Source organism: Megascapheus bottae, chromosome 34 (assembly GCF_031878675.1).
Source record: "Megascapheus bottae isolate mThoBot1 chromosome 34, mThoBot2.hap1, whole genome shotgun sequence".
Lineage (NCBI taxonomy): Eukaryota > Metazoa > Chordata > Mammalia > Rodentia > Geomyidae > Megascapheus > Megascapheus bottae.
Genome location: NC_143542.1, coordinates 7735595 through 7760172, shown reverse-complemented (window position 1 = coordinate 7760172; position 24578 = coordinate 7735595). Strand labels below are relative to the sequence as shown.

Here is a 24578-nt window from a genome sequence, read left to right as displayed (position 1 = left end):
TAGTGCAAGTATGCTTGTGTCCAATTTTTTCTTAGCTATTTGCATGCATTTTCTGTCTCAGGGGAATGAGTTTTAAGATGAGTTCTTAAAAAAATTCCTATGGAGATTTTTATTAGATTTGTGCTAAATTTATAGATGAATTTGGGACAGAGTCAACTTTTATCAGCAAATCTTCTCATCAAGGAACATAACAGATCTTTGCAATCTTCAGTTGTTTATCTGATATCACTTTAATCTAGATTTCTGTTATAGTCTTACTCTGTCCTAATGTACAGGTTTTCCAAGTAAGTCAGTTGGGAAAACTTCATCTAATCTATCCATTTTTTTTTTCTTTTGTGCCAGTCCTGGGGCTTGAACTCAGGGCCTGAACACTATCCTTGGGCTTTCCTCAAGGCAAGTGCTCTACCACTTGAGCCACAGAACCACTTCTGGCTTTTCTATGTATGTGGTACCGAGGAATTGACCCTCAGTCTTCATGCATGCCAGGCAAGCACTCTACCACTAGGCCAAATTCGCAGCCTGCTTTTAAGATTTTTTTTTATGGTTAATTGAAGAGTCTCACAGGCGTTCCTTCCTAGGCTGGCTTCAAATTGTGGTCCTCAGATCTTGGCCTCCTGAGTAGCTAGGATTACAGGTGTAAGCCACCAGGGCTGGCTAGCCTCATTTTCATTTCTGCATTCTTTTTTTTTTTTTTTTGCCAGTCCTGAGGCTTGAACTCAGGGCCTGAGCACCATCTTTGGTCTTTGTCAAGGCTAGAGCTCTACCACTTGAGCCTCAGCACCACTTCCGGCTTTTTTCTATATATGTGGTACTGAGGAATTGAACCTGGGTCTTTGTGCATGCTAGGCAGGCACTCTACCGCTAGGCCAAACTCCCAGTCCCTTATCTTTTTCTTGAACTGTAAAGATGTTTCCAGGTTTTGTTAGGCTTTTGGCCAGTCATGGGGCTTGAACTCAGGGCCTGAGCAATGTCCTTGGGCTTTTTCAAGGACAGAGCTCTTCCATTGAGCCACAATGCCACTTCTGGCTGTTTTTGTGTGTGTGGTACTGAGGATTGAACCTGGGTCTTCGTACATACTAGGTAAGCACACTAGGCCAAACTCCTGGCCTGTTTCCAGGTTTTTTTTTTTTTTTTTAATTGTTGGGATAATGTATAGAGGGGTTCCAGTTAACATTCGTCAGGTAGTAGGTACATTACTTCTCACATATTGATACACCTTCCCTTCTCAGGTTTTTGTCCCCATTTCCCTGCCCCACCCCAAGGTTTTTGTATTTTTGAGACAGGGTCTCATTTTGTACTATAGGCCAGTCTGAATTCATGATCTTATGATCCTCTGGTTTCAAGCTACCAAATTCTAGGATGGTAGGCTACTATGAGTGATTTCATTTTATGTTTGTGTGTGTTGGTGCTGGTACTGGAATTTGAACTTAGAGCCTCACAGTCTGTCTGTCTGTCTATCTATCTATCTATCTACTTATTTATTTATTTGTTTGTTTGTTTGTTTGCCAGTTGTGGGTGTTGAACTCAGGGGCTGAGCACTGTCTTTGGGCTTTCTCAAGGCTAGAGATCTACCACTTGAATCACTGCTCAAGCCACTTCCTGATTTTTCTATGTATGTAGTACCAAGGAGTCAAACTCAGCTCTTCGTTCATGCTAGGTAAGCACTCTACCACTAGGCTAAACTCCCAGCCCTTGCTTAACTCTTTTGCACATAGCTGATGTTCTGCCACTTGAGCCATGTTTCTGGTTCCATCTTTTTACTGACTAATTGAAGTGAAGGGTCTTAAAGATTTTTTTGCATGGGCTGACTTTGAACCAAGATTATCAGATCTCAGCCTCCTGGGTAGCTAGGACGTTAGGTGTGATCCATTGACACTTGGTTCAGTTTGTTTTTCCTGCTATTCCTGGGACTTGAACTCAGGACCTAGGCACTGTCCTTGGACACTTTTTTGCTCAAGGTTAGAGCTCTGACACTTGAGCCACAGTACCACTTTCCTCTTTTTCTGAGTATGTCGTGCCCAGAATGGAATGCAGGGCTTCATGCATGGCAGGCAAGCACTTTACCCCTAGGCTATACTCCCAGCCCCAAACTTAAACTTTTTTTTTTTTTTATCTCGTCAGGGGCCTTGCACCAACTTTTTCTGTGTATGTAGTACTGAGGAATTGAACCCAGGGCTTCATGCATGCTAGTCAAGCACTCTACTGCTAAGCCACATTCCTAGCTTCAATTTTTTTTTGGGGGGGGATACAAATTAATATAGTACTCTTAGTGTTGCTTTGTTTAAAAATGTTCCAGAAGGAGTTAATGTTTTCAGAAGAAGGGGGAAAAAAGGGTGTATATGGAAAAATGCATACAGTGTGGTAGCAAATACAAAGTCTGTAGGTGAGGGCATTGTTCTCAGGTCCCATCATGCATGTCTTCTCCTCCTTACTATCATCATGTATGTCTCCTCTTCCTCCTCCTCCTCCTCCTCCTCCTCCTCCTCCTCCTCCTCCTCCTCCTCCTCCTCCTCCTCCTCCTCCTCCTTCTTCTTCTTCTTCTTCTTCTTCTTCTTCTTCTTCTTCTTCTTCTTCTTCTTTCTGTGAGTTATGGGGCTTGAACTAGGCCTTGGTGCTGTCCTTGTGCTCTTCAGCTCAAGGCTACCACCTTTCCCACTGGGCCTGGGCACTGTCCCTTAGCTCTTCAGCTCCAGGCTACAGCCCTATCCTTGAGCCAAGCCCCATTTCCCATTTTCTAGAGGTTAATTGGAGATAAGAGTCTCAGTTCCTTTTGTGCCAAGGCTGGCTTTGAACCTTGATCCTCAGATCTTAGCCTTCTGAGTAAGTAGCTAGGATTACAGGTGTGAGGCACTGAACAGGGCTTATTTTTCTCTTTCTTTCTCCTCCCCCCCCCCCCCCAGTCCTGGGGCTTAAGCTCAGTGCCTGGGCACTATCCTTGAACTTTCTCAAGGCTAACGCTCTACCACTTGAGCCACAGAACCACTTTCAGCTTTTTCTGTGTATGTGGTTACCAAGGAATTGAACCCAAGTCTTTGTACATGCTAGGCAAGCATTCTACCACTAGGCCAAATTCCCTGCATCTCTCCCTCCCTCCCTCCTTCCCTTCCTCCCTCCTTTCCTTCCTTCCTTCCTTTTCTTTTTGTGTTGGTCTTGGGAGGCTTGAATTCAGGGCCTGGGCACTGTCCCTGAGCTGCTTTTGTGTTCAAGGCTAGTGGTGTACCACTTGAGCCACAACTTCACTTTTGGCTCTTTAGTGGTTAATTGGAGATAAGAGTTCATGCCTTGGCTGTCTTTGACCTGGGATTCTTAGATCTCAGCTTCCTAAGTAGTAGGAATTACAAATAATATGAGTCACTAGTGCCCAGCTAACTTTGTTGTTGCCAGTCCTGGGGAATGCACTCTGGGTCTAGGCACTGTGCCTGAGCTGCTTTTGCCTGAGGCACAGCACCACTCCCAAGAATGGGTTTTTAAATAATTGCCTGTTTTTATTTTAGTTAACATTTCATGATTATTCATCAGCTTTTAAGGAAAATTCTTAATTATAAAATTCATCTTTTTCTGGTAAATTCGTACAGTATTCTAAGACATAAGCAACTGTACATCATAGTTTTGTATATCTGTTTTTGGTGTGGGATCCATTTGGGGCTAGAAAATTGAGAAAGTAGGATAATTTCCTCATGATATTAAGATGAGAAAACCCAAAATTAACAGAATTTTCTTCACTTATTTTTATTGTTACTTTTTTTTTTGCCAGTCCTGGGCTTGGGCTCAGGGCCTGAGCACTGTCCTTGGACTTTCTCAAGTTAGAGCTCTACCACCTAAGCCTCAGCACCACTTCTGGCTTTTTTCTATGTATGTGGTACCAAGGAACCAAACCCTGGTCTAAGCAGGCACTCTACCACTAGGCCAAACTCCCTGCCCCTCTTCACTATAGGGTCTACAGGATCCTTAAAGGACAGCCTTAGATAAATTATTTCTGCTGACAAATAGAAAATAATAGTGATGTTTTATTCTTTTTTCCTTCTTAGTGCTGGTGATTGAACACATGGTGCATGCCAGGCAAGCACTTTACCAACAAGCTACCTCTCCAGCACTGTTTTATTCCTAACTAGGACTTGGGCACCAAACTCCAGAAGATTGGAATGAGACCAGCTGGTACATGGGGAAATACTGTTTATTTGTTTAGGGTATAATTTTGTTTAAATGATTGCAAACTATCATCCCTGAGGTAGACCCTCTCCACCTCAAACAATGTTGGATCTTCTTGTGATCTGAGCAAAGCCTAATTACTTTCTGTCAGTTGCCTGGGGCATGGAACCAGAGAGAGCCCATCTGCCTTGGTTGGCTGCAAATTTGGCCTTGGCTATCTGCCCCAGGCCCTTTCTGCTTAAGGAGTAGGTTTGGCCCTAAGAAGCGAGCCTGCTCCTGTGTACTGACCTTTTCTCCAGGTACATAGACCCCAAGCAGTGTTCTCAAATCTCCCTTCCAGAGAACCAGAGAAGAAAGAACAAGAGGGGCCTGATTGCTCTCCTTGTATGAAAGCACAGAAACTAGGAGCCATTCTCGGAAGTATTGCTGTTCTCTCAGTTGGCTGCTCATCTTGCATCAACCAGAGTGCAAACGGGTTTGCTGAGTATTGCACATACTCCACATCCTTCCTAAGTGTGTCACCCTATGGCAAGTGACTTCTTGCTCATGAAACATTCTCTTCTCTTGCTTAATGGTTCTTAACAGGTTCTTCATTTTCTTCCTCCTACTTGGTCCAGTCTCTGCCTTGCTTGCTATAGCTTCCTTGTGTGGACCTGGCTGTTGAGTGTTGGTGCTAATGGAGCAGCTCTGGGCCCTCCTGTCACTCCCCTGTGACTTAACAGTCCTTGTCTTGGTCCATGACTTCACTCAGGGATAACCTCAGATTTTTTTTTTTTTTTTGGTGGGTCATGGGGCTTGAACTCGGCCTGGACACTGTCCCTGAGCTCTTCAGCTCAAGGCTAACCCCCCTACCTCTGGGCTTGGGCATTGTCCCTGAGTTCTTCAGCTCAAGGCTACTGTCTTACCCTTGAGCTAAGCCCCACTTCCTTTTTTCTAGAGGTTAACTGGAAGTAAGAGTCTCAGGTCCTTTTGTGCCCCTGCTGGCTTTGAACCTTGATCCTCAGATCTCAGCCTCCTGAGTAGCTAGGATTACAGGCGTGAGCCACTGCCCAACCATTCTTTTAACTTTTTGTTGCTTTGAATCAACATTCTAAAGCCCTGTGTAATGTTTCTTGTGAATCAAAACTCATTGTTTCCAGCAGGATTCTTTACATTTTTGCCTTTTTAAAAAACCTTTGACAGGGTCTAAACTATGAAGAATTACATTAGCAACAAAGGTAGTCTGTTGCTTTATAATGAAGAATGTTCCAAATTTAGCTGCAATGATAAGAAAATATGGAGTAATTCCCTATACTAAGGAGCCTATACCAGAAAGCAAATCACACATTGCTTCTTTAACTGACAAGATTTTGATACAAAAAAGTCAATTGAACTCAACACAGTGTGTTTAGTGTCATTGTAAAAGTCATGAATATGTCCTTGCTAAACAAGTATTCTCTTATGGGACTACTAAGAATGATAATAAAAAACAATGTTAAGAACGAAAAATAGTGCTTCTTCATGGTAAGAAACACATTTGAGCCAGGTATCCATGGCTCCAGCCCCTAACCCTAACTACTCAGGAGACTGAGATTTGAGGGTTGAGGTTTATAGTCAGCCCAGGCAGGAAAGCCCTGAGACTCATCTCCAGTTAACTAAGAAAAAGCCCAGGGTTGGGAGCGTGGTCTAGTTGTAGAGTGCTTAACTAGCATGCTTGAAGTCCTGGTTCAGTTCCCCAGATTGGCAACAAATAAAAAAAATTAAAAAGCCAGAAAGTGAACTCTGGGCCTGGGTGCTGTCCCTGAGCTCTTCAGCCTCTTGAGTAGCCAGAATGACAGGCATGAGCTACCGCTGAAGATAGGAGCCACATGCGAGAAGAGTGCCTATATGCCTGGTCCCTTTTGTTAACTTTTCAAAGAAAAGCTCTTTTGAAGTTGTATCTGTACAGTATCTGAAAATACTCTAAGGTTTTGATTATTTTTGTTGCTCCATTCCCCAAAGTATCTCTGAAATTAACACAGCATGACCTTGCTCCTCTACCATTAGCCTGGGCTATAATGCTGAACTCCCTGGCTAGGCCCTTGTTCCTTTGGTCTTCCTCTCAAGGTTACATGGTCACTACTAGCTGTGTATCAGCAAATGTGTCCTTTTCAGTAGAATGATGCTGAAAATCTAACAGTTGTTTGTCCATATGTAAATTTAGTATAATAAAGTTAAAAAAAAAACAATTTAAGAAATACTAAGTCCCAGTGATTGTAATAGAGATTCCCTCCTTGAACACTTGTTTCTTAAACTTGTCATTTAAAATATGATGTAAAAATCAACGTTAAATTCTTTAATTAAAACAAAAAAGAACTTAGATGCTAGCAAAAAAAACCCCAAAAACCAAAACAGATTAAGTACCAGCATTGGAGCAAAAAAGCCAAGCAAAATCATGAGACATTGAGTTTGCACCTGAGTAGTGCACGCATGCACACACACAAACACAGACTATATTGATTACTATCATACAAGGTACATTATATATTACTGACATATTTTGTAATAAGGTAATACCAAAGTAAAAGTTCTTAACTTACTAAAAATCAGAGAAGTATAAAATAAGCCTACTACTCAGTAGGAAAAACAAGACATGAATCTGGTCGAAATTACATGTATGAAATCATTAAGGGAAATTTTCTTTTTTTTTTTTTTGTCGGTTGTGGGGCTTGAACTCAGGGCCTGGGCACTCTCCCTGAGATTTTTAGCTCAAGGCTAGCGCTGTACTACTTTGAGCCACAACACCACTTCTGGTTTTCTAGTGGTTAATTGGAGATAAGAGGCTCACAGACTTGTGCCTGGGCTGTCTTTGAACCACATTCTTCAGATCTCAGCCAAATGAGTAGCTTGGATTATAGGTGTGAGCCACCGGCACCTGGCTATGGCTTTTTTTTTCTTTCTTTTTTTTTTTTTTTTTTGCATTTTTTTTATTGTAATTAGTAAAAAGGGTTACGTGATATTTGCCAGATAGAAGGTGCATTAATTCACGTACATTGATACCCTTTCACATGTCTTGGTACCCATTTCCCTCCGCCGGCTTTTTTTTTTTTAATTTGGCCTCCTGAGTAGGTAGGATTAGAGGCATGAGCCATCAGTGCCTGGGTGGGTAGGTAGGTATGTATGTATATATGTATGTATGTATGTGTGTATGTATGTATGTATGTATGTATTGGCAGTCCTCAGGGCCTGAGCACTGTCCTTGGACTTTCTTAAGGCAAGTGCTCTACCACTTGAGCCCCAGCACCACTTCCAGTTTTTTCTATGAATGTGGTACCGAGGAATTGAACCCGGATCTTCGTGCATGCCAGGCAAGCACTCTACCACTAGGCCAAACTCCCAGCCCCTATTTATTTATTTATTTTTAACAGTTTGCCAGTAGCACCTGGCTTTTTATATCTTGACTTATGAGGTGTCATAAAAAAGTTAAAAATAACTGGGCACTGGTGGCTCTCACCTGTCATCCTAGCTACTCAGGAGGCTGACATCTGAGGATTGCAGTTCAAAGCCAACCCCTGGCAGGAAAGTCTCTGAGATGCTGATCTCCAATTAAGCACCAAAAAAGCCAGAAGTGGAGCTGTGGCTCAAAACAGTGCTAGTCTTGAGTACAGCAAAAGGTCAGGGACAGTGCCCATTCAAGCCCCATGACTGACAAAAAAAAAAAAAAAAAAAAACTGGGGAGGGGGAGGAGTGTAAAATAAGTAGCATCTCTCTTAAAAAAAAAATTATTGCTTGTTTTTTTTTTTTTCTGTATTAGTGTGCATTTTTTTTTTCCCCACCAGTCCTGGGCTTGAGCTCAGGGCCTAAGCACTGTCCTTGGACTTTCTTAAGGCTAGATAGAGCTCTACCACTTGAGCCTCAGCACCACTTCTGGCTCTTGTCTATGTATGTGGTACTGAGGAATCAAACTTGGGTCTTCATGCATGCTAGGCAAGCACTCTACCACTAGGCCAAACTCCTGGCCAGTAGCATCTATTAAGAAAAGAGCTTGTAAGAGCCTGGTGCTGATGGCTCATGCCTGCAGTCCTAGCTGCTCAGGAGGCTGAGATCTCAGGATCGCAGTTCAAAGCCAGCCAGGGCAGGAAAATCCGTGAGACTAGGAAAATCCGTGAGACTTTTAACTCCAGTGAACCACCAGAAAACTGATAGCGGCCCGGTGTCTCAAAGTGGTACTGGGTTACCCTTGAGAAGACCTCAGGGACAGTATCCAGGCCCAGAGTTCAAGTCCCACGACTGACTAAAGGGAGAAAAAATATATATAAATTTGTGTGTGTGTGTGTGTGTGTGTGTGTGTGTGTGTGTGTGTGTGTGTGTATGAAATATATGAAGCAAACCTTGCCTCAAGTGTGCTTCTGTGTTTCTCTCTCTGACTTCTGTGTTTCTCTGACTTCTGTGTTTCTTTCTCAGACTTCTTGGTTGTTGTTTTTTTTTTTTTTTTTTTTGCCAGTCCTGGGCTTGAGCTCAGGGCTTGAGCACTGTCCTTGGACTTTCTCAAGGCTAGAGCTCTACCACTTGAGCCTCAGCACCACTTCTGGCTTTTTGCTATGTATGTGGGGTACCGAGGAATCGAACCCGGGTCTTCATGCATGCTAGGCAAGCACTTTAACCACTAGGCCAAACTCCCGGCCCCGGTTGTTGTTTTTTTAACTCCAGAGGCTCTGCATATCTGGTCTGGCCTCTTTCCACCACAGGCCAGAGAAAGATGAGTGGTTTGTTAGAAAGCACAGGCTTGCCACAGAGAGAAGCAAAGAAAGCACTTCAGTACATCTTCTGGGTATAGACTTTAGTTTTAAATAGAGAAAGAATTTGAGAGGGGGTCAGAGATGTGCTAATTATTAACAGGACTGCCATACTGTGGCCTGATTAATGGTTATGGTCTGCTTCTGGGAGGGCTCCACAGAGTGCTGTTAATGCTGTCTTACTTGGTGATGGGTGGGAGGGGAGCCTGTATGGTGGCTGTGAGGTGATTACTATTGGTTGACATTTTGGGTAAATGGCCTCAGATGCCCTGTGGATCCTTTCCTTAGGGTTAGCCTTGTTGCTTTGTCATGAAGAAGTTAGCAATCAATCCTGTGCTTCCTAGATTCCAGGATGACTATACAGGAAAGATAATGATACAAAGAAAGAATAAAGATGTACAAAATGGAGGCAGGCATGACAAGCTTTTATTCTGCTTTTAACTTGCAGGCCCAGGTTAGGAGTTGGTGTTTTTGAGTAAAAGCAGTTTTGAAGTACCTGTTTGATCTCTCCTAACCCTGCCATTCTCCTGCGTTTCTCACTGTCTTTCTCCTTTCAGTCTTATTTCAGTGAGACCCACCTCTTAAGATACAGACTTTGAATGTGATTACTCATTCTTACTCCAAAAGGGTGCTTCCCATTCCCATCTCTTTGCTCCCCACAGCTATTCGCCAATCCCTCCTATCATACAGAAATTTCTCTCTGATACTTATTTCCAAATGCAATTTACACACAGACTTAGTATCTTGTATATATAATAAACTATTTTAAAATCAATGATTTGTAATGAATAGAACCTTATCATAACAGAGAGCAAGGACAGGAAGGGACAAGAGACCCATATTCAAGGTCGTGGCCCATCTCTCCATAGCCTGTTCACTGAAACAAAGGGCATTTAGAGGACATTCAAAACCTAAATGAACTAACACCAACAACCACCAAAAATTTTATTTTAGGGGCAGGGGAGTGTGGCCTAGTGGCAAAGTGCTTGACTAACATACACAAAGCCCTGGGTTCAATTTCTCAGTACCACATACGCAGAAAAAGCCAGAAATGGTGCTGTGGCTCAAGTGGCAGAGCTCTCGCCTTAAGCATAGAGAGGCACAGAGTCAGTGCCTACACCCTGAGTTCGAGCCCAGGACTGACAAAAAAAAAAAATCTTAAATACTTTGGCATGGATATCATTAACTACAGTTTATTAGTTCTTTAGAGGTAACATATAATAAATACATAATTTGAAGAATGCATTTATTTTCTGAATTACAAACTTTGAAAATGTATATATCAATGTAATCCAAAATCCCTTCAGGATAAAAAGGAGCAGTTTTTGATTACATGTGGCTTTGCCTTTTGGGGCAAAATCGGAGACATTTTGGTGTGTTACAGTTACAGAGAGCGAAGTTAGCTTAGCACTGACGTGTGGTGGATGGAGTCTTCCTCAGTGGGCCACTGTTGAGACCACCATCACACTGGAAAGTTCCTCCTACCTCTTGCCAATCATTTCTCTACTTCCAGATTACAGTAACTACTGTTGTGGGGTTCTTATTTTGCTTTGTTTTGTTGTAGTTTTACTTGTTCTGGAATAGGATATGGAATCAAACTGTACAAATTCCATGGCAGTCTTGCCTAGAAAGGACACGTTGCCTCCACTCTTTAAGGAAGTTTTCTGTTGGCCAAGTGTTTGGCCTAATGGTTAGAGTGCTTTACCTGGGTTTGATTCCTTGGTACCACATACATAGAAAAAAGCTGGAAGTGGTGCTGTGGCTCAAGTGGTAGAGCTCTGGCCTTGAGAAAACCCAAGGACAGTGCTCAGGTCCTGAGTTCAAGGCCCATGAAAAAAAAAGTCTGGCGAAAAAAAAAAAAGTCTCCCGTCACTTATAAAAGAAACCTTTTGTAGAATTTTACACAAATAGATGTTTTTGACCACATTCCTTTAGCAATTGAAGCAAAGTAGTTCATAAGACTGTCACTGTAGGGTTGGGAGTTGGCCTATTAGTATAGTGCTTGCATAGCATGCATGAATGCCCAGGTTCAATTCCTCAGTACCACGTTCATAAAAAAGCCAGAAGTGGTGCTGTGGCTCAGGTGGTAGAGCTCTAGCCTTGAGAAAACCCAAGGACAGTGCTCAGGCCCTGAGCTCAAGCCACAGGACTAGCCTCCCCTCCACCCCCCCAACAAAGACTGTCACTGTAGAAAATCATGGCTAAGACATATTATCAATATCAATAGGAAACTATGGTGCAAGCAGTTTATGCAGGAGAAAACAGTGTTGTCTAGAGGTGTAGCTTTCTGATGATTCTTTTTTTTTTTTTTTTTTTTTTTTTGTGGGTCATGGAACTTGAACTCGGCCTGCATTCTGATGATTTAAGAGTAAAGCCCAGGCTAGGTGTGGTGGCTCATGCTTGTAATCCTAGCTACTCAGTAGGCTGAGATCTGAGGATCAAGCTTCAAAGCCAACCTGGACACAAAAGGACTAGAAACTTATCTCCATTTAACCTCTAGAAAGGGAGTAGTGGGGCTTGGTAGGGTGGTAGCCTAGAGCTGAAGAGCTTGGGGACACACACACACACACACACACACACACACACAATAATAATAATAATAATAACTATTATTATCACACCAGTACCTAGACCTTAGATATCTATATTACTTATTATTCTCCTACCTTTGAGTTTATTATTGTCATTTTTTTTTATCTTTGCAGTATTAGAGATATGTAACTTTGGACCTTGCAAGTGCTATACAAGCAAGCATTCTACCACCAAACTATATCCCACAACTCTGTTTTGATTTTTTTGTGTGTGTCTGTCTGTGTGGGCTAGTACCAAGGATTGAACTCAGGCCACTTGCTCAGCTTTTTTGCTCATACTAGACTGCTTTAACAGTTAGGCCATGCCTTCAGATCCAGCTTTTGTTGGACTCAGGCCCTGAACACTGTCCTTAGGTTCTTTTTCTGAAGGCTAGAGCTCTACCACTTGAGCCTCAGCACCACTTCTGGCTTTTTTCTATGTATATGGTACTGTGTAATTGAACCTGGGTCTTCATGCATTCCAGGCAAGCACTCTACCACCAGGCCAAACTCCTGGCCCGTGCCCGATGCTTTGATTTTTTTTTTTTTTTGGCCAGTCCTGGGGCATGATCTCAGGGCCAGGAACTGTCCTTGGATACTTTTTGCTCAAGGCTAGGGTTCTGCTACTTGAGCCACAGAGCCTTTTTCTGTGTATGTGATATCGAGGAATCATGCATGGTAGGTGAGCAGTCTACCACTAGGCCATGCTCTTGGCCCCAGTATGTATGTATATAGGTGTGTGTGTGTGTGTGTGTGTGTGTGTGTGTGTGTGTGTGTGTGTGTGTGTGTGTGTGTGTGTATGTGTATGTATGTATTTATTTATTTGTTGGTTGCGGAGCTTGAACTCTGGGCCTGGGCGCTGTCCCTGAGCTCTTCAGCTCAAGGCTACCACCTACCCCTAGAGCCACAGCCCCACTTCCCTTCCCATTTTCCAGTGGTTAATTGGAGATAAGAGTCTCATATTCTTTACTGCCTGAGCTGGCTTTGAACTGTGATCATCAGATCTCAGCCTCCTGAGTAGCTAAGATTACAGACATGAGTTACCACACCTGGCCCAGCCACAGTTTTGATGTTTAATTACATACTTTTCATAAGACATTGATGCTGTCTTAACATAGTTAATCCTCATTTAACCTTTGCCTTTCTGCCTTTCCTCTACCTGGAGACCATCTTCTACTTTGGATCAGCTAGTGGATGCATTCAGCTTTTATTCATCTGGAAAAGAAAACTTTGTGGCTTAATATTTAGATTTGCTGGTGTGGTTGTCTGGCAGTTTGTTGTCTGGCTGTTTATTTTATTCTGGTGCTTGTAGCTGTAGTACTGTTACCACTTTGACAGCAGTGTGTCCAGTTCACCCCTTCTGTATGTGGTAAAGAGACCTGATCTTCTCAAGTTTTGTTATGATGTGCCTGCACATCTTTGCTTCATTTGCTTTTTTGGAGTTCGGCCCTTCTTGAGTCAGTGATGTGGTGTCTTAAAATTTGCAGAGTATTAGCTATCATTCAGTTCTTCAATTGTATTGAGCAATTAGAACATTTAATCATGGGAGCTGTCATTACCAAGGCTTTTGATGTGGTGATTCATCTCTGTAATGTCGAGGTCTCAAGGAGATGACAGGATGGGGAGAGGAAAGGCTGGAGCTGGATGAAAGGGTAGGACCAGCAGCCGTGCCGGAACATGGCTCCTGCAGAAGCACAGTCCAAGGAACAGGAAATTTGCAAGACATCTGAAGAAGCAAAGTTATGACAGCAAAAATAAAAAGGAAGGGGAATAAGCTAAGAGGGTTTTTGCTGGAGCCGCGCTAAAGCAGGCAGAATGTTTTTCCTTGTCTTTGTTTTTAAGTTGAAGGTGACCACATTTCAGAAGATACCTCTGAAGGTCTGGGAAGGGACAAGGTTGGGGCGCTACATGGAAGGGTGATATAAGATGGTGGGTGGCAGATAGATGCTGATTTTTTTTTTTTTTTTTGCCAGTCCTGGGGCTAGAACTCAGGGCCTGAGCACTGTCCTTGGCCTTTCTCAAGGCTAGCAGTCTACCACTTGAGCCTCAGTACCATTTCAGGGTTTTTCTGTGTATATGTGGTACTGAGGAATTGAACTCAGGTCTTTGTGCATGCTAGGCAAGCACTCTACCACCAGGCCACACGCCTGACCCTGGGTGCTGATTTTATCTGTGATAAAGATGGGCAGTTGGATTTTCTGCTGTGATAGCTGGGGCTTCCATTTGGGTAATAAGAGTAGGTAGTGTGTTAGTTCTTATGCCCTGCAGCGTAGGGTCACCTGGCCAGGGAAAGGCTGGTGGGGCTCTGTCTGACCTCATATCTTTTTTGTTTGTTTGTTTGTCATGGGGCTTAAACTCTGGGCCTGGCTGCCTCTGAGCTATTCAGCTCAAAGCTTTGAGCTGCAGTGCCACTTCTGGTTTTTTCGGTGGTGAACTGTCCTTGAGTTTTCTCAAGATGAGTGCTCTACCATCTGAGCCACAGTACCAGCTTTTTCTGTTTATGTGGTTCCAGAGAATCTATCCCAGGGCTTTGTGCTTGCTAGGCAAGCCTGTACCAGTAGGCCACGCTCCCGGCTTCATCTCCCTTTAACTGTACTTTTTTTTTTCTTTTCTTTTTCGGTACTGGGGATCGAACCCAAGGACATTGCACTTGCTAGGAGAGCACTTTGCCACTGAGCTACATCCCAGCCCCCCTCTAACTTTAAAAAATAAAAATAACAAAACAAAAACAAGCCAGATGTGGTGGCTTATACCTGTTATCCTCGCTACTCAGGAGGCTGAGATTTGAGAATCCCAGTTCAAGCCAGTCCAGGCACTACAAAGCCATCGTAGAGTGCTTGCCTAGGTTCGATTCCTCGGTACCACATACGAAAAAATCAGCAACAGTGATGTGGCTGAAGTGGTAGAGTTCTGGCCTTGAGAAAGCTAAGGACATTGTTCATGCCCTGAGTTCAAGCCCCAGGATTGCCCTGCATATATATATATATATATATATATATATGTATGTATGTATGTATGTATATGTATATATGCATGTATATATATGTATATATGTATATATGCATGTATATATATGTATATATGCATGTGTATATATACATACATACATATATATGCGTTGGATGTATGTAAATTTTACAGAGGGGGTGGGGGACTGGAGCCAGGCACCATGGCTCCTGTAATTCTAGTTACTCAGGAGGCTAAAATCTGAGGATCATGATTCAAAGCCAGATCTGAGGATAGCAGTTCAGAGCCAGCACAGTCACTAAAAAATGTGAGATTCTTATCTCCAATTAACCATGAGAAAGCTGGAAGTGTCGCTGTGGCTAAAGGGGTAGGGTAGTAGCCTTGAGCTGAAGAGCTCAGGAACAATGCCCAGGCCCAGAGTTCAAGCCCTATGACCAACAGAGACAGAGAGAGGAGAGAGATTAGAATAGAGGGCTTGCCTAGCAAGAGCTAATCTCAGAATTTAAACCCAAATACTATACACACACACACACACACACACACACACACACACGCAGGTATATGCTGATACCTTTGTTAAATGAGGCAGGCAGATTGCAAGTTGGGCTATTTCATGGCAATACCCGTTTCCCCCTTGAAAAAGGAAATAAAAGTCACCATTGAGTGGTATACAAGTAATGGTGAGGGAAACAGACAGACATGGTTACTGGCATGTGTCACCATGCTGTGAGATTTGCTAGAGGTCTGTTCACTTCATGTTCATGGGAGGTATTCTGAAATTGTTGAAAGCAGCACTGGCTATTATGTTAAAAAGTCAAAGGAAGTGGGACTGTGCCTTAAAGTGGTAGAGGGCTAGCTTTGAGCAAAAGGGCTCAGGGACAGTGCCCAGGCCCTGAGTTTAAACCTCCAAACCTCAGAAAAGACATCTTAATTTTGGGTTGCGAGTATGGCTTAGTGGTAGAGTTTTTGCCTAACATGCAAGAAGCCCTGTGTTCAATTCATTAGTATACTGTGGCTCCGATGGTAGAACGCTAGCCTAAAGCAAAAGAAGCTCAGGGATAATGCCCAGGCCCTGAGCCCAAGCCCCAGGACTGGCCAAAACCAGAACAAAACAAGAGGGTAATGTTTTTAACTGGTAAGTAGATACGAGGAGCATATTACTTAGAAAAGGACCTGAGACTCTTACCTCCAGTTAACCTCCAGAAAATGGGAAGTGGGGCTTGGCTGAAGGATAGGGTAGTAGCAGTAGCCTTGAGCTGAAAAGCTCAGGGACAGCGTTCAGGCCGAGTTCAAGCCCCATGACCCACCACAAAAAAAAAAAAAAAAAAAATGTGGAGGTAAATGGAGTGAAAAAATATCAAAGCAATTGAAGCCGGGTATGGTGTCGCATAACTGTAATCCTAACTATTCAGATGAGATCTGAGAATCACGGTTCAAAGTCAGTTTAAAGAAAAAAAAAAAAATCTGTTGTCTCTGGGGATCAGAATCCATCACAGGGAAGTGTGCAATAGGAAGGCTGGCGCACTCTATAATTGGGTGTTATTTTGAAAAACACCAATGTTGAGGACAGGGGTGGGGAGAGTGTGGGAAGATGTGGGGGGAGCCCTGCCCATATGCACCAGTCTGGACACAGGCCTGTCGCTGAGCTTTTGCTCGAGGCTGGCTCTCTGCCACTGGAGCTCCGCTTCCACTTCTGGCTTTTTGCTGGCTTACTGGAGATAAGACTCTCACTGGCGGTGCTGCCTGGCCTGGCCCAAATCTGAGTCCTCAGATCTCCACCTCCTGTGTAGCTAGGATTACAAGTGTGAGCCAGCAGCACCAGGCATATATGTGTGCTTGTTGATAAAATAATTCTTGGAATGATTTGGGAATTATCACATTGTTTTCATGGAAATTATCCCTGTGATCTTAGAGAATGAAGCAGGTAGTTTGCTCAGGGTAATTTTGGCAGTATGCCCAGTTGTTTCCATTGTAGAGGCAATGACTAAATGTGAACTCCTGCTCCACATGAATAAGTCAGGAAGTTGATTGCCCGGAGTCTCTCCCGTCTTCACTTGGTTCTGCTGTAGGTTGTCTTCACACCATCACCCAGGGTGACATAAATAAGCTCACTCATAAATATCATTCATTGCAAGTAGATTAACATTCAAGCTCTTCATCAGGGCCTGCAAACTAGATCCTAGATGGTTCAAATGACTGGACGTGTGTCTCTCTCCTGTCACTCTCCTGATCGTCATGTGTCAGCCGCAGGGCTGTCTTGTACACGTGTGGCTCATTCCTCCTGAAGGTCTTTATATTTGCCATTTCTCATGAGACTGACTTCCCCTCACCATTCAGGATTTGGTTTTAAAGTTTAGTCCTGAGAAAGTCCTTCCCTGGAAACCTAGTTACAGGAGCTCTGCTCATCTCTGCTCTACCTGGTTTGGCAGACCTCTTAGTGAGGTCTTTAGACAACAAGCACCAGTATCACCGAGATTTTGTGGGCAAGGGCTGGTAGAGGAATTCAGACTTAAGATTTCAAAATTCCAATATTCTGGTGCGGCCTTGAGGTTCTTCATCTCTAAAAGCAACTCAACCCTGTGTTTGCAGGCTTACTACTTCTCTAACTAGATTCTGAGCTCCCCAAGACAGGGAGTGCCTCATGGATCCTGTTCAACACCAGCCCCTCCTGTAACTGGAAACCTTCCTGGCTCCCTCTTCTTTTTTTTTTTTTTGGTGCATCATGGGGTGGGCTGTGTCCCTGAGCTCTTCAGCTCAAGGCTACCGCCCTACCCCTGAGCCAAACCCCACTTCCCGATTCTAGAGGTTAACTGGAAGTAAGAGTCTCAGGTCCTTTTGTGCCCCAGCTGGTTTTGAACCTTGATCCTCAGACCTCAGCCTCCTGAGTAGCTAGGATTACAGGTGTGAGCCACCACGCCGGGTGGGCTTTCATTCTTTTATGAACCTGAGAATTATTAAACCAGTGTAACTAATAAAAGTCATTCATTATCCCTATATTTAGGCAGTTTGTCTTTAGAACCAAAGTTTAGATTTTTTCTAGAGTGCATTTCTTCTGACTTTCATTAGTTAAAAAGCACCCCAATTCAGAGTTAAAAATCTTTTAATAGTCTTTCTCCATAATCCCTTCTTAAGAATAAGATTCTAAAAATATTAAGTCAAATGAAAAATTTGAAGGTCAACTTTCAATACTGTTAACGCATATATCTTTTTTTTTTGTAGGCAAGTTCTAGAGAAGTCCTACATATATTCCCAGGACATATGTAAAACATGTATTCTCATAGATCAGCTAAGTGATGTACCCTCCAACTCACCCCAAGGGGCCATTTGGCAAAGTCTGAAGACATCTTGGTAGTCATAACTGGAGGTGGAAAATAATGCCAGGACCAAGGAGGTAGGGGCCAGAGATAGTGCTGAACACTTGGCAACACACAGAGCTGTCCCCACTACATGTGCCACTGCTAAGAGACCCTGGCTTTAGTTTCAAGTGGCTCATCCGCCAACACCAACCATGTTAGCATTTGCAAGAGAGAAGATTGAGAATCAGGCTGCTTAGAGACTGAGGGGCACATTGGCATGCTTAGGTAGGCTGTATTAGAAATACAGAAATCCAGTGTTGGGCAATCACTCAGAACACAAGGTATTTAAGAAGTTTGGCAAGTTCGCTTATTTTAGAACTGGATAGCGTTATCAACTAATTTTACATTTTAAACAAAGGGCATGTCAAATATAGGGTCACTGGTTTTCCTTATTTTACAGATGGGGTCGAGGATTTGGTCTTTTGGGTTCCATTTTTGGAAAAGATGGTGTATTAAACCAGCCAAACAGTGTCTTTGGACTTATATTTTATATACTGCAGTTATTACTTGGTAAGTATCTATACAGCAATACAAAAATGAATTTGTTATTCCATTTAGTGTTTTGTGTCTCTGCTCTGAAGTGTCTTTATATTAAATAAAGCATATTTTAATGATAGAAGTACTAAGCCTATTTCTGTGTTATGAAGACATGACTCAACAAAGAATTTTTTTTTTTTTGGTAGGTCAGGGGGCTTGAACTCCGGGCCTGGGCACTGTCCCTGAGCTCTTCAGTTCAAGGCTACCACCCTAACCCTTGAGCCACAGCCCTACTTCCTGTTTTTTAGTGATTAATTGGAGGTAAGAGTGTCATGTTCTTTAGTGCCCAAGCTGGCTTTGAACCTTGATCCTCAGATCTCGGCCTACTGAGTAGTTAGGATTACAGGTGTGAGCCATCGCGTCCAGCTCAACAGAGGATTATGTATGTATTTATTTATTTATTGTCAACCATGTGGCTTGAACTCTGAGCTCTTCAGCTCAGGGCTAGCGCTCTACCCCTTGAGCCACAGCACCACTTCTGGCTTTCTGGTGGTTAATTGGAGAGGAGTCTCATGCAGTTTAGTGCCCAGACTGGCTTTGAACTGTGATCCCCAGACCTCAGCTTCCTGAGTACCTAGGATGACATATGTGAGCCACTGGCACCCAGCTGTTTTTTTTGTTTGTTTGTTTTATTTGTTTTGCTTTATGGTTTGTTTTTTTGCCAGTCCTAGGACTTGAACTCAGGACCTGAGCACTGTCCTTGGGCTGTTCTATCATAATGATGCTGACATTGAACTTGATATCAGTTGCTGTTCAGTTGTGAACAGCACCACCTCACTGCCAGTCCTGCTGTGGAGATTGTACTCCAGTGGCCTTGTACACTTCATTTCTTACTGTGTATTGCAGGCTATGTAGCCATTCAAAAGTATTACGTATTAAGAAAACAGAGTTCCTAAATCTACCGCTGTAAGTGCCTACTGTTTCCACTGCCTGCTATCCTCCCTCTTACTCAGTAGTAGGGATCAAACCCAGGCTTCACATAAGCTAGGAAAGTGCTCTACAGCTGAGCCATATCCGTAGTTCTGCCTTCTGCATTTCAAAGCCTTCAGAATAGTTTTGTGAGATTGTTACCTTCTATGTTTTGTTTTCATTGACCTCCAAGATTCACCTTTTTTTGGGTTTGTTTGTTAATAAGGTTGCAATGATCAACTTTATTTACTGAAATCCCCTCTTCCACATCACTCTCTGAATTATTCTCATAAAACTCATCTCCAGGCATGAAATTAATGAGTCCAAACATATAAATTTTAGTGGATTCTGTTGTCTGTCTTTGTCCAAGTTCCATTTTTTACAAGTTTCTTTGTCAGATTTCTAACATGAGTAATTTATTTTACCTTACTGTATTTTAATTTCATTTTTTGTCAGATTATTGAGATTATTTGTTTTACTTTTTTTTTGGGGGGGGGGGTCATGGGGCTTGACGTTGGCCTGGGTGCTGTCCCTGAGCTCTTCAGCTCAAGGTTACCTCTCCTACCCTCGAGCAAGCCCCACTTCCCATTTGCTAGAGGTTAATTAGAGATAAGAATCTCAGGTTCTTTTGTGCCTGGGCTGGCTTTGAACCTTGATCCTCAGATCTTAGCCTACTGAGTAGATAGGATTACAGGCATGCCTGGCTCTTTTACTTTTTTCTTTTCTTTTCTTTTCTCTTCTTTTCCCTTGGTTGTGGGACTTGAAGTTTAGGCCTGGGCACTGTCCCTGAGCTCTTCAGCTCAAAGCTACTGTCCTACCCCTTGAGCCACAGTGTCACTTCTGGTTTTCTGGTAGTTAATTGGAGATAAAAATCTTATGGACTTTAGTGCCATGAGATCCTCAGATCTCAGGTTCCTGAGTAGCTAGGGTTACAGGTGAGAGTCACTGTGCCCAGCTATATTTCATATTTTTACAACTACTTTAACCCATTCTTTATCCTGTTAGTTTTGTGAATTTTATTGCATAAGATTTTATACTTAAATGCCTTCCCTTTTTTTCTTTGCATTGTATCTGTTATGTTAATATTTTATCCCATGGTTTATGTGTTTCTGTGAGTTGATTCATTACGAATATATTTAACTGTCTGAAGTTTGTCATGAGGCAAATTATGTGGATTTTCCTGAGTAATCCTATCAAGTCTGCCCAGTTCTATGTATGTTTATTATTCAGAAATATAGAGATGTATACATAGGGGTACTCAGAATAGTGGCATTTAAAAATAGCAAAAAATTAGAAGTAGTCCAACATTAGGTAATGACTGCATGAATTGGGGCACGTTCATATTAGAATGGACTTGGTAGGCATTGAGTAAAAAACGGAAGATTAGCTGGAAGGGGTGCTGTGACTCAAGTGATAGAGCGCTAGCCTTGAGAAAGCCCAAGGGCAGTGGTCAGGCCCTGAGCTCAAACCCCCAGACTGGCAAAAAAACCTGATAAAAACAGAAAATTGACAGCATTGTGAAAAGCAAATTACGTTTCAGAAGGCATAAGGCACATACATACTTATAATCATGCATGTAACTGTGTGGACAGAGAAAGGGGAGTAGAAATTTACTTCCTACTGTGTACATTTATTCTGTTGGAGTTCTAAAGAGCCCTATAAAGTAGATAAAACTATAAGCATGCTTAAGCCATGCCTGTAATCCTAGCTACTGAAGAGGCAGCGATCTCAGGATCACAGTTCAAAGCCAGCCCGCGCACTAAAGTACATGAGACTCTTATCTCCAATTAACCACCAGAAAATGGGAAGTGGGACCATGGCTCAAGGGGTCGTCGGGTGGTAGCCTTGAGCTGAAGAACTCAAAGACAGCACCCAGGCCCAGAGTCCAAGCCCCACGATCAACAACAAGAAAAAAGTATTTTTAACAAGAAAAGGCATAAGGAAAATCTGATTATTAATTTAGCAGATGGAAACATATTTTTGTTTATGAGATTAACTTGTTACACCCATTCCTTTTATTCATGCTTCCTGGAACATTTTAGACTCCGTTCATGCTTTTGTGATGCAACAGGAAATTGCATTGAGCCTCCACACATATCTATAGAGCTTCTGTGTCCACCTTTCACACAGCATTTACATTTCATCTTCTGTAACTGCTGTGTGCTCTACCTCTCCCTTTTTTTTTCCCCCAGCCCCCGGCTGAACTAAGGGCCTGAGCACTGTCCTTGGGCTTTCTCAAGGCTAGAGCTCTACCACTTGAGCCACAGCACCACTTCCAGCTTTTTCTGTGTATGTGATATGGAGGAATCAAACCCGGGTCTTTGTGCATGCTAGGCAAGCTCTCTACCGCTTAGGTCACAATCCCGGCCCTTACCTCTGCCTTTCTAATACAAGAATAATCAGAATTGTAAATGAGAATAACTGCATCTTAATCAAACTTTATGCCAGCAGAAGCAGATGTGCCATGTGTGGCACAGACAATTTCACAGCACCTCCATCCTGCTGAGCCTGGCTGTGGGGTTCTGACCAGAACCTCAGGCAAACTAAAACACTGTCTCTGTCTGGGAACTATCAAGATGTTCCTTTTAGCCTGCTATTTTTCCTCTTACTGTTACTCAGTAGCCATTAAGAGTTCTACCTTCTCCTCTATCCTAGACAATTAGTGCATATATTCTTTATATATTGTTGTCCACAGAAAATAACAAAATAACAGCGCGTGTGAAGCCTGAGAACCCTGGCTGTGCACACCTAACTGCTTTTTTCTTTTTCTTTTTTTTCATGGTCTGGGAAAATTTTATTGCCATGGCTACCATAAACTGCCTTTCTTCTTGATGGAGTTTAACCCAAATGTGGCCAAGTGGAGCCATGTGGTTTCCAGTCAACCAGCTTGAAGTGCTTCTAAGTTCATATCTTTCTTTCTTTTCTTCTTTTTTTTTTCTTTCTCTCCTTTTCCCATCCTAGGACAGCAAGGACACTGTCCTTGGACACGTTTTACTTAAGGCTAGAGCTCTGCCACTTGAGCCACAGCACCACTTCCAACTTTTTCTGTGTATGTGGTACCAAAGAATCCACCCCAGGGCTTCATGCATGCTAGGCGAGCACTCTACCAGTCGGGGGGCGGGGCGGGGGGGGGGGGGACGGGACACTCCTGGCCTAAGTTTGTTTTGTTTTTACTTTTTTCTTTCCTTTTAATCAGTTTGATGTAAAGGTGAAACCAAACTGTCCCTTTCTCAGATGGGAAGCCACAGTGAAAAGCCAGAGGAGGGGCAGGGTGAAGCTCACACATGGCTGATGAGCAGTGTGTGGACATGGACTTGCAGATCAGCTTCATGGCGTCATGGGACTGTGAGGTTGCACAGTTTCTTTGTGTATATGCTTATCTAAGGCCAGTTTCGGAAATAAGCAATATTTTCTGTGGACATATTGGTAAGCTGTGAAATGGGCATCCTATCTGCCAAGCCCAGCCTGCTTAACCTAACGAAATTGACAGGTAGTTTTGTTCTCCGAGATTCCGATGAGATTGGCATTCCTTTGCTGCCCTTGGCGCCGGCTCTTCCCGTGGAGCAGAGCCTGACGGAGCCGTGTCTCTCTTCCCCAGGGATGACGGCCAGCGCGGTGGCAGCTCTGATCCTCATGACGTCCTCCATCGTGTCTGTGGTGGGCTCCCTGTACCTGGCCTACATTCTGTACTTTGTGCTGAAGGAGTTTTGCATCCTCTGCGTCACCACCTATGTGCTGAACTTCATCCTCCTTATCATCAACTACAAACGACTAGTTTACTTGAATGAGGCCTGGAAACGGCAGCTGCAGCCCAAGCAGGACTGACGACTCGAGGACGCTCTCTGACAGTCTGAAGTCCCTTTCCATTAAGTTTATTTTACAGCCGTTGTTTTTTTATTATTATTATTATTATTCACAACAGACACTTTCCCTAAGAATATCAAACTGATTTTTTTAAATACTGTAAATTAGAAGGGGCCCTAGCTATTTTCTGTGTCAATCTTCATTTTAAATATGGATACAAAAAAAGGATACACCGAGCCAATCAAAGACAAGCTTTAACTTTACTTTGAAGATGTTTCTGAGATAATAAACTGTAGCCCTAGACCCCTTTCCTCAATTGTAAGGTGAGCAACCATTGCTAGTAATTCTTTAATTGTATAAATTCTATTTCAGGTATAACAAATGTGATCATGACATGAAAATATTTTAGAATAGATACTGTATTCAATATTGCTCTGTTTACAATATGTACTATGTTTTTAGCCGATGGATTTAAACATGTAGATTGAACTAGAATCCATTCATGTGATATTTGTAAATAAAGGTAGAAATATTGGATCCATCCCCGCAGAACTCACTGTACGGTTCAGTTAAAGTGCAGCAGCCTGGCACTGACGGATGACACAGTGGAAGCCGTGGGCCCTGCAGAGCGCCCGGGACGAGTCCTGACAGCGTGAGTGCAGCTCTGACCTCGGAAACGGTAGCGTGGTTGGTCTCTTTCTCTTATCCCTGCTCAGAAAGGAAGAAACTTAAATTTGAACATTCAGGAGGAGTTTTGTAGCCATAAAACTGGATTAGTTGTCACTTCACAAGATGAGTCATGTGATCAGATCTTCAAGTCCAAGGTGGACACTTGTGGTAAGAAAATGGGAATTTCTTTCCCAAAAAACTGGAAATACCAATATGGCATTTTTAGGTAAAGCCTCTTACAGTAACTAAGTTTTCAGTGCAAAAAAAATGTTTTTCTTTTTCCTTAATATTGGTGCCAGTCAACCAGACAGTATTCTGGCTGTGGAATGAGAGGGGCGAGCCTACTCTCCCGAGTGGGCTTGCTCTCTCCTAGTGTTTTCCCTGGCTTGCTTTGCACTTGAGGATTGCTGGTAACTTTCACAATCAGGTACTGGATTACAGACTTGAGTGCTCTGTTTGCAGAAGTGTGAAGGTACTATAAGTAGATGTATCTGGAGGTGAAAGGCAGTAATAACGTTCTAATAGCTACATAAAAATAGTAAAACAACATGTAAAGGCGATTTGAATAAACACAAATGAAATTGTGGCTGTACGCGTCCACACTTAGCATCTCAATGTTAAAAGTGCCTTCTGTCTTAAACCTCAAACCAAATATTTTGTGTGTTAAACTTGGGCAGAAGTCTTTCCTTTCTTGCCACGAAGTAGAAGCTTTGCAGTCTGCAGAAAGGTTCTGTGTGGCTGTCCATTCCTTAGGCTGAGAAGTGGTGGCAGTGGTTTTGCTTTCACTTGGATGAATTATTATGTTTAAAAAAAAAAAAGGAGTCCATTAGCTGGGTAACTCTTAAGCTTTACTGCTTTCTTTT

General features: G+C 42.9%; 1 protein-coding gene across 2 annotated transcripts in view; it reads left to right on the top strand.

Moving 5' to 3' along the window:
• Vkorc1l1 (vitamin K epoxide reductase complex subunit 1L1) overlaps positions 1-24324 on the top strand; it is a 30014-nt gene extending 5690 nt beyond the window's left edge. Inside the window, exons 2-3 of one of the 2 annotated variants that reach the window (XM_090324417.1) lie at positions 18197-18306; positions 22841-24324. In XM_090324417.1, the coding sequence (XP_090180543.1) occupies positions 18197-18306; positions 22841-23067 (337 nt within the window). In that variant the 3' untranslated portion in view covers positions 23068-24324. The remainder of the gene's footprint in view (positions 1-18196; positions 18307-22840) is intronic. The other variant, XM_090324418.1, reaches the window with a different exon arrangement.
• Positions 24325-24578: the final 254 nt, after the last annotated feature.